This window comes from Malus sylvestris, chromosome 2 (assembly GCF_916048215.2).
Source record: "Malus sylvestris chromosome 2, drMalSylv7.2, whole genome shotgun sequence".
In the NCBI taxonomy this organism is placed as follows: Eukaryota; Viridiplantae; Streptophyta; class Magnoliopsida; order Rosales; family Rosaceae; genus Malus; species Malus sylvestris.
The window spans coordinates 29,502,749-29,513,355 of record NC_062261.1 but is presented as its reverse complement, the minus strand read 5'-3'; the positions used below and the strand labels follow the sequence as shown (position 1 = coordinate 29,513,355).

At 36.4% G+C, this 10,607-nt stretch overlaps 1 protein-coding gene across 2 annotated transcripts; it reads left to right on the top strand.

The window, feature by feature from the left end:
- The first annotated feature begins 1,304 nt into the window (after positions 1-1,304).
- LOC126582979 (protein PSK SIMULATOR 1-like) lies at positions 1,305-4,693 on the top strand. 2 transcript variants are annotated; one of them, XM_050247278.1, is made up of 2 exons: positions 1,305-1,513; positions 2,337-4,693. In XM_050247278.1, the coding sequence occupies exon 2, from the start codon at positions 2,404-2,406 to the stop codon at positions 4,219-4,221; it is 1,818 nt and encodes a 605-aa protein (XP_050103235.1). In that variant the 5' UTR covers positions 1,305-1,513; positions 2,337-2,403; the 3' UTR covers positions 4,222-4,693. The 2 variants fall into 2 exon arrangements, with proteins under 2 accessions (XP_050103235.1, XP_050103228.1); XM_050247271.1 differs by having other exon boundaries at positions 1,305-1,517.
- Positions 4,694-10,607: the final 5,914 nt, after the last annotated feature.

Below are 10,607 nucleotides of genomic sequence, written 5' to 3'. Positions count from 1 at the left end.
TGTTTACAAGGTTATCACTCAAATTGAGGGCCTCAAGTTCACTTCAAGCTCCTTGGATGCTTCTTCATGTTTAATCTTCTCTCCGTAGATGTTTGCTTCTTTGTTTCTCCTTTCGCTCCTTGAGGATTTGAGAAAATGATCTCCAAAGCTTGCAATTTGTGCGCCGTCGTGGATGGTGGAGGCACAAATCCGTGTAACCTGCACAACAGAAAGCAAGTGGGCGTATTGAATATTATGTGATGTGGGTGTGCTAATAAAAAAAATAAATAAAAAAATATTTTCACTTGTATTTTGAAGAAATTGACTTAAAATTCATAGACTAGCCTCACATGACGAGTTCCATGGCTAACTACCCTTGCCACTAACTTAATCATTTTAAATGCTACACCCCTTAGACTAGCCCTTAAAATTATGTGACCTCAATCTAATTGGTACGTGTAACATCTCTTCTTGAAGTTTAAAGTATCGAACCCCATAAAGTCAATCGTACGTCACCCACTAAGCCTTCACTCTCAAGTCATCTCACCAAGATACTGCTAGAAAGAAAATATTCATCTAGTAAAACAATAACATTAGTTCCATAATTTTGTAACACCTTTTAACTTCACAATGTTTAGGATCGTTGGATGAAAGTTTGAAATTATGTCATGGATAAATTAGAAAAGCCAAGATAATTGACGAGTATTGCATTTGTAGGTCTTTAGTTCATATATACAAACCATCTTAATCGATTTTTTTTCATCTTATCTTCAATTGCAGCCACTCTATTTGAACATGTGAACTGAAGACCTACAGATGCTCCGGTTAGAGAAATCGCATGAGATAGAGGCTTAGGGTAAAGGGGTAGAGAAAGACCTAGGAAGACTTGGAAAGAGATTTTAAGAAATGACATGGAGTACTTGGAACTAACAGAAGACTTTGTGCAAAATCGAGTGCAATTCTAGAATTCATACAACCAACCCCATTTAGTAGAACAAAGTTTCATTGTTATTGTTGTTGATACTTGGGAATCAAGAAAAAAAACTATCTCCATTGGAATGAGAATCGGTTTGTCAATTCCACATTTGCATTCTAGGATAACCAAACACAACCTATAATAAAGACTGAAAAGAATAGAATGAATAAAATATGAAATACTTTTGGCTCAAAGTATATTTTGTAAAAGTTAAGGGACAAATTTAACAAGATATGAGAAATTATGGGTAGGTAGGTCTAAACATTTGAGAATAGAGGGGTAGGAAATGCAAATTAGGCAGAAAGTTAGTAATGTATCTTAAATATCACTCGTTTTGGCTCGTCCTACATCTTCTGCTTCTCTTCCATTCCATCATCCATGTGGGTTGCGGCTCAACTTCTTCCCACTGCAGCTTCCCTGCCACTTCCTCTCTTTCTCTCTCTAACTTCCTCTCTTTCTCTAACTTCCTCTCTTTCTCTCTCTAACTTCCTCTCTCTCAGATGTAATTTTTAATTTTTGGATTAAAAGATTCGTTGGCTAGTCGTTCGTCTTCATTTGGTCGGTGAGTTTTATTACATGTATATTTTTTTTGTTTAATTTTGATTTGTTGCATTTGATCATACTTTTGTTTTTCTTGTTTTAATTTATTTGAAATTTTGAGCACAGAATTTGGAAGACGCAATTGTTTTAATTTACTTTGTAGTGAGTGTGAATTTGCAGAACTATATACAAGGCTGTTATACATAAATCAGCAAATTTGGCTTTAATTTTTTATTGTTTGAATTTTATATTTATGCAAGTAGAAATAGCAATAATAATCTTGTTACTATTGCAATGAAATTTTGTGAGTTTTTGATAAATGGATCTTGAAATTTTGTACTGATTGGTGTATTGGGTTTTAGGTTTTCTGTGATTTGCAGGCAGTGTTAGGGTATATTCTTCTGAATTTTTTGCTAAAATATTTATTTTGTTTTGGTTTTTTATATAATTTTTATGTGAATAATTCTGAGATTAGTAGAAGTTTATGTGAATAATTCTGAGATTAGTAGTTGAGAGAGTCTTTGGGTTTGCCATTCATGCATCAGCTAAGCTGATTTTACTATTATGAATACTGATCGAACCGGTTTTGCTGTTGCTGAGTGGAGTAATTTTATCTCCTCCTTTCTTTTTTTTTTTCATTTGACTTGTTCTGAATCTTGGATGTATGGAATTCTTGATATCCTAGCGTTTTGTTGCTTTCGAAAAATTGAAACCCTTGAGCAAAAGCAAATTAAAATTGGTAGGAAGTTGTTCGGTTGTTTATTCAAGTTTATGTTATGAAATCCAGTATATGTATTTTATTAGTTTATGTAGTTGATCGTAGTTTTGTTATTTTATACAGGGTCAAGAAACATGATTCTGGGTTCGGCTTAGAGATCATATATCAAAATCTTTTTCTGGGTGGAAGAATGGTTGCAGAATCATGGTTTCGAACTCTGTGGAAGACTAAAAAGAAGCATGAGGCTGCTTCTGAGAATGCAGTGATTGGAGTTTTGGCCTTTGAAGTCGCAAGCTTGATGTCTAAGCTGGTCCATCTATGGCAATTTCTGAGTGACAAACAGGTTGCTAGGCTTAGTGAAGAAATCACAAATTCAGTGGGCATAAAAAAGCTTGTGTCAGAGGATGACGATTTCATTGTGGGGTTAATATGCGCTGAATTGATTGAAAATATGGTCCATGTGGCAAAATCTGTGGCTAGGCTTGCGAAGAATTGTACCGATCCTGCTTTGAAGAGTTTCGAGAATGCGTTTACTGATTGGATAAATCATGGTGTTGACCCTTATGGATGGGAATTTTCTTTTAAGCGAATGGAAAGTAAAGCTAAGAAGATGGAGAAGTTCATTTCAGCAAATGCAAATTTGTATGAAGAAATGGAAGTGCTTACTGAGCTTGAACAAACTTTGAGGAGAATGAAAGGAACCGATGATTTAGATGGGTTAAATTTAATTGAGTTTCAGAAGAAGGTAGTGTGGAAGCGGCAGGAAGTGAAAAATTTGAAAGACGTATCTCTGTGGAACAGGACTTATGATTACATAGTCATCCTTTTGGCAAGAGCACTCTTCACGATGTTCAGTAGGATCAAGCATGTCTTTGGAATTCAACAAATGGCAGACGCTGGTGCTACCAAAGATTCTGGAATTATTAATTCTGATCACATCAATCGTAGCAATTCAGTTTCTGCACTAATGCAATCTTCAGCGCGTCCATCTGAGAATGGTCTTCCAAGATTTGCTTCAGGGCCCCTTGGGAGGTTTAGTAATATATCAGGGCCAACACCGGAAACAAAGAAAACCAATAATTTCTTTTCCGGTCCACTTGGTGGCTCGATTGCAAAGTCCGGTCCTATTTCAGGAAAGAATAGAGATGTCAACTTTTACTCGGGCCCTCTTGGGAGGTCAACAACAAAATCAGGCCCAATTGCTGCAACAAATCGAGCCGTTAGGAAGTTGTGGAAGTCTCATGATCATTCACTCCCTAATCATGAGAAGAAACCGCATACAAAGTCGAATAGGTTGACTCAAGTTGGACCTTTCAAAGGATGTATGATAACCGCAAACAGTTCACCTGTTGCCAATTGCTACTTGAATTCAGATGGTGTTCGTTCATCAATTCTCAATGTTGCCAGAGATACCAGTGGCAACGTTCTAACCTCTGGCAACAAATTTCATCCTGGTCCATCAATCTTCAGTTCCAAGGGCAGGTTGTTGGATGCTCCACCCGAAACCCTTGGTGCTGCTGCCTTAGCACTGCACTATGCAAATGTTATTATCGTTATTGAGAAGTTAGTTGCATCTCCTCACTTGATTGGTCTTGATGCAAGAGATGACCTGTACAATATGTTGCCTGCAAACGTCAGAGCTACATTGCGGGCCAGGTTAAAGCCTTACAGTAAGAGCTTGAGTTCATCAGTTTATGATACAGTTCTTGCGGGAGAGTGGAACGAGGCAATGGCAGGAATATTAGAGTGGTTGGCACCTCTTGCTCATAATATGATTAGATGGCAATCCGAAAGGAGCTTTGAACAGCAAAGCTTGGTTTCCAGGACACATGTGCTTCTGGTACAAACCCTTTACTTTGCAAATCAGCAAAAGATCGAAGCAACAATTACAGAGCTGCTTGTCGGGTTGAATTATGTCTGGAGATTTGGCAGAGAAGTCAATGCAAAAGCTCTATTAGAGAGTGCAAGCAGTAGAATGTATGATGAATTTTTGGATGTGGATGGGTAGTATAATTTTCAGATCGTGGAAACTACCAAAATCTTGATTCCACGACTAACCACGTTAAGCAAATGCTTTTACATGGCTAGTGAATGAGATTCCGAGATGCTGTTGGACAGATTGATCATTGTTTGGTCCTGGAGAGACAGCCGCTACTTTCAATATAGATTGTATTAGAAGTCATCCTTGGTAAGATAAAAGGTAGAGACCGGGCTTGCAAACATTCATTCTTTTGGTGAGTCTTCTGGCCAGTGGAATATGGCTTCTCTATTCGTTTCTTCACACAGCATGGTTTGCCCTATTTAATTAAGCTGTGTACGGTGTATATTTATCAGCTATACGTTTTTTTTAATTTTTTTAATAATGTTTGTAAATCTAGTGTAAAAGGTTTTCTATCTGTTCGTTTTGAGCGAATGTATTGTGATCGTGAGGTCAAGGGCATATAAACTATATATATCTTCGATTTATCGATTGTCTCGAATCCCTCTTTGTTTTTCGACCATCAGCCTAGTGTGTTACCAGGTCCTCGCGTTTTCCGTAAGCTTTACCTTGTTTGGGTCAGATTTATGAAGGTGTTTCGACAAGTGGTTTAGTATGTAACATGTTTTACAAGTGGGTTTTGGCAGTTTGGGAAGGTCAGTGTTAAATCTTACTAGCAGTTATGTGTGTGTCTGCAAATTAGGTTTCAAAAAATTTTGCAGGCTTAGTTACCAGCTGCAGACATGGACTTGTAAAGAGAGTACGCCTTGTAACTAGTGAGACAATTGTGGTCTTTTCAATGGTGTGCTCGACTCGTAAAGCTCATGGCCATCAGTAAATCTTTCAGCTTGACCGTAATTTTTCAAGAGCCACCTTGGTGTATTCGACGTCCAGTGACCCAGTGTTTGGGAAAAGAGATTTTTCTTTGAGTCTCATCCCTTGTTTTGAAGACGGTGACCTTAGACCGCATGTGGTTGGGACGTCTGATGACTTAGTTTGTTGCTGCAAATACACGGAATTTCCAGCTAACTACTACATCTGCAATCTCTACACCAAACAGTGGGTTGCTCTGCTCTTCCTCCCGTGCATCGCGAGGCCTTCACCGGGATATTGGTGAGGCCGCCGCGGGATTCGTCTGTGAGCCTTGAAGTAGGAAGAGCTAACAAACTAGTAGTTCTGGTTTTAATGCCAATTAAAGGTGGGATGTCGTGCAATTGGTTCTAGACCTGTAAACGGGTTGGGTTTATCGGGTTTGAGTCGGGTTCAATCCGACTCGTTAAGTTATCAGGTCATCCGAACTTGACCCATTAAGCTAACGGGTCACCCGAACCCGACCTGTTAAGCTAACAGGTCACCCGTTTCACCTGTTAACAATTATTATTATTATTTTTTTGCATAGAGTTTATTTTTTGTTGTTAAGACTTTACTGAAATTACTAAAATATCATCAACTAACGGATGCTAATGGGTTTAACAGGTTGACCCAAAGTGACATGTTATTTAACAGGTTGTTAACAGGTTCACTCATTAGCGACCCAACCCGTTAAGTATCCACCTAAATACTAATATTAACGGATCAGGTCGGATCGGGTTAACGGGTCGAGTCCAAAATGCTAGGTCTAATTGGTTCCAAATTCTCCCCATTTTGGCTTCCATGTCAAGATGGGCTGTTGTGCGAATGGTTCTAAACCATACCTACTTGCGATTGGTTCTGAACCCTACCCATGGACAGACCTGAGGCCCACTGGGACTGATTCCTCAACTCAAGTTATTCATTGTTAAGCTACGGCTGCAGTTATATGCTTACCTTTTTTTTTTTTAAAGAAAGTATATGTAGGGGTGGGCACTTAGAACCGAAAACCGAAACCGAAACACGAACTAAATCGAACCGCACCGAATGGTTTGGTTTTGTGGTTTTGAAACGGTTTCGGTTTCGAAACCGAACCGCAACATAGAAAACGGTTTGGTTTCGGTTTTGGCTTTTGAAAACCGCACCGAAACCGAACCGCACCGCAAATATTAATAAACATTTAATTAAATGTCCATATTAGATTTCATGTTTTAATTGGTCGTTTGTTAAAATCCATACACTTAGTATGGACTCAACCACACTAGAATATCATCATTCATCACCTTCTTTTGTTCATTAACTTGAAGGACCTTTGTTATTTTATACCATCACACACACATATATGTACAAGGGTGGACTAATCTTGTTATCAAGAGTCGAACAATAATCTACTAAAAGCCACTCATTTGAAGCATGATATCACATATTCTAGTATGAAAATTTCGCTCATGTTTAATGAATTCAAATTTATTCAACTTGTTTTATGAAAAATATTGTAAGGGACACCTTTTTGTTGCACAAACATGTTTTAACATCACAATTACATGCAACATGCTAATTGTTTACATAACAAATGTCATTTTCCTATTACTATTGGGAAATGCTTTTTAATATGTTAAATTGCAAATTGTACATTTTTTCTTAAAAACCAAACCGAAACCGTTTGAAACCGCACCGAACCGAACCAAACGGTTTGGTTTCATTTTGGTTTTGGCTTCAAAACCGCACCGAACCAAACCGCAAAAACTTGCGGTTTTGGTTTTGGTTTCACTCAAAACCGCACCAAACCGAACCGCGCCCACCCCGTGTTAATATCAAGTATACGCTGACATCATAAATTATATAAGTGAAAGTGTTTTTTTTTTAGTAAAACGATAGCGTTAGTAAGTTAAATGTTAGATTAGTCACTGATGGTTTTTTTTTTTTTAATTTTTTTTTAAAAGAAAGTATATGTGTTAATATCAAGTATACCCTGACATCATAAATTATATAAGTGAAAGTGTTTTTTTTTTTTTTGAGTGAAACAATAGCGTTAGTAAGTTAAATGTTAGATTAGTCACTGACGGGGTTCGAACCCATGCCGTCATGTAAGGGTACAACATATTTCCACCACTATGATAAAGAGCCACTTGCAAGTGAAAGTGCTCATATTCCATCATTCAAACAGAAAAACTTCTCTCCCGCCTCTCATATATTAATATTTTTCTCTTCACTATGCTACTTTCCATTATTACACTGAAATTTTTGTAACATTGATACTATGATATATGATCATATGATATCATGCCCAGTATTATATTGGGTATAAGTCATATCATAATAAGATTTTGTTAGTTGTTTTCCGGGTTGCGGACCATCTCCAGCATTTGCATTAAAACTTAAATTTTAAGTTTTGACCCAGGAAAGTTTTGTTGCTCCAATGGTTTACGAGTTCAATTTTAGCTCAAGATTATTAAAGAATAAATTTAGGCTAAATTCTTTTTTGGGTAATTTTCTTCAAAATAAAATTTATGTATATTATCCTAATTTATTTTTTTTTATAATAATTTTGTTGGATTTCTTTTTATATGCTATACGCTATACTTTCGATATGTAAACTAGTCTCAACGTAAGTTCATTTTGCTACAAAATTATTTCAAAAACTAGCTAGTATTATTTCATGTTCTTATGTAGTTAGAGATGTTTTTAGTTTGAATTGGAGAAGTGTGATTATATGGGATTGGCTTGATATTTTTACCAAATAAGGGTGAGTTGGCAAGTTTGCAGTCTTTAGGAGTTAATGATTGGTGATTATTCACCACTCTAAAATGAAGAGGTGCTTACTCATCAATATAAGGGAATCTTAATCATTTGAGCAATATTCTCACTCCAATGCAACTCTATCAAGCATACCTTGAGATAAACCTTTACGTGGCCTTTGATGCTTGCACCCATCTTGCATGTTATTCATTTGTTCATGATTAACTTGTTGCTTTGCTAGTGAAACACATATCATTGTTAATGATTAGAACAACACGTGTTGCTTTGCCACTTGAACACTTATCATTCTTAATGTTTAGGACAACACTTGTTGCCTTGTTATTGGAACACATTTCATGGTAATGATTAACACAATACTTGGTTTCTTTATATTGGCACACTTGGGAGCTTTCTCCTAAACCTAGATGGGATGTAAGATGTCATTAAATCCCTATAAAGGAAGGAGTAAGAACCAACGGAAGGGACGTGGAGAGAAGAGAGAGGAAGAAGTACAAGAAACAACTCCAACAAAATGTCATTCTCCCTTTCATATTACCTCTTGTCTTTCTTTACATGTTAAGGCTTTAAGCCTTCTTTCATTGAATTTGTAAGTCCTTTATATATAGTGAAAAACAATGAAAGCAAACCCCAGTGGATGTAGTCGATTTCGAAAACCACTTAAATCTTGTGTTATTTTTGCATTTACATTTTGAAGATCATTGTCATGAGAAGCACTCCCACCAAACCATCGAAAATCTTCCTTTACTTTCTCTGAGAATGTTGTTCAATAAGTGAGAGACAAATCCCAGAAAATCATGAGAGCTTACCCAACAAATCTCTCCAAAACTCACAATCATTTTCATCTATCAAAAGAAAGATATCCAAAAACTAGAAATTCGTCCCGCCTATTTAACAGACCAAAACACCATAATTTGTAGCTTATATCAAAGTACTTCCTTCATGAAAGCTGTTTTTATGTCTCTCTATCATGACATGTCCAATTTTCAGGAAATTCCAACGGTGAGATCGTCCCATATGTTTCAAATACCAACCCAATCTCCAATTCCATAGAAAACTGGATAGTCATGTTATGAGTACCAAAACCCCATTTTCTGTAGCTCAGATCGAAATATTTTCTTCACAAGAGTTGTTCCTATTCCTTTCTACCATAACATATCCAAATCCCCGAAATATCCAATGATCCTTTCATTCCAGATCCTCGAAATACTATCACAGTCTTGAAAATCCGCAGAAAACCCTGCAGTCATGTTTGGAGCTTCAAAACTCTAACTTCCTTAGCTCAAACAGAGACACTTCCTTCAAAACAATTGTTCCTTATCATCTCTTCTATGACATATCCAAAAACAACAACAATCCAATATATGTGATGACTTGTATGCCAGTTCGAACAATTGATGTTCGGTTGAGCTAGCCTTCTCGGGCAACCTCTTTGCACGGCCAACATCTCCGAAGAGCAAGGGGAAGTGGCAAAGGAAGAAAGAGAACAAGAGGGAGGAAATGAAATTGAATACAATAAAAAAAGAGGAAATGGTAATGTATTGTTTATCATTTATGTTGTTGTTAAAGATTATTACTTTGTTGTTGATTTATGATTATAGTACTATTGTTACTAATTAATTTGATTTATGTTGAAACTTGCAGGCTTGTTAAAGAGAATGTGATTATTGATAACTATGTGAACTTGACATATACATAAGCATTGCAAAGCAAGAAAAAGAGTTGAGTTGTGTAAAGTGTTTGAGTTGTGGAGATATTCAAGAGATAGAGAATGCCTTGAATATATAATAATGAAATCTTTTATATGTCAAGCGTTGAGAGAAGGGCTTAAATATACAATTGAACGTCGGGGGAAGTGCCTATAAAAATAAAGTGGAGATGGAGAAATAAATTATGAAAATTGGGCTTAAGGGATGAACGGGAGTTAACTCATATTCAAGGGTATTCGAAGCCAAGTGCTATAAGCATGGTATGAGACGTGCATACTTGGATGCCTTAGGTATGTGTTAGCGGGATTAGAAGGGAGTGAGTACATTCATCCATCTCATTTGCATATATATCATGCATTTGAAAGAATTGTTACAATTTAATTAGTATTTAATTGGTAGTTTTTGTTGTGAAATAATTTGTGCACTATTGTTATTTCGCTGTGTATTTGATAAATTTTATGTAAGATTTTGTTATATGATGTATGGTATTTAATTTTATTTTCCACCATATCTTGGTTGTAGAATTTATTTCTATAGCTAAGATATGACTCACACCCTAGCTCATGAATAATTCTTATTCGCGGGTCGGGGCGTGACAAAATGATATCAATGCTTAGGAATTAGATACCCTAGGAGAGTACCTGTGGTGTTTACCATATTTGTCGAATAGCCTTTAATTTTACATCCCTAGTTATGATTTCACGAGTATTACGTTAGAGTAAGTTTTGTTGCAAACTTTTGTTGATTCGCAACTTGTATTGCAAACTTTATCTATAAGAAAGACTTGCATGATACAAAATGCTGTCATTATCAAAATTTAGCAGTTCGATGAAAGTTGCTCTCCTACCAGTACTTCTCTCACCTAAAAATATCCATTGCTGTTGAATGATAATGTTTTCAAGGCCTTCATTTGCTCCCCTCATATGCTTTGTTACTTTTTTTGGGCTCTACCGTTTTAGTAAAATTAAAATTCATTTACCAACCCAAAAGGAGAGAGTTTGTGAAGGGGTGGTCCGTACACGCAAATAATAATAAAATAATAATTTTAATAAAATAGATCGCGTGCGAACCGCTACTTCTTTGAAAGGCAGGTAAAGCCCT

Coding starts and splice junctions, on each gene's coding strand:
- LOC126582979 (XM_050247278.1), top strand. CDS start 2,404: ATGGTTGCAGAATCATGGTTTCGAACTCTGTGGAAGACTAAAAAGAAG.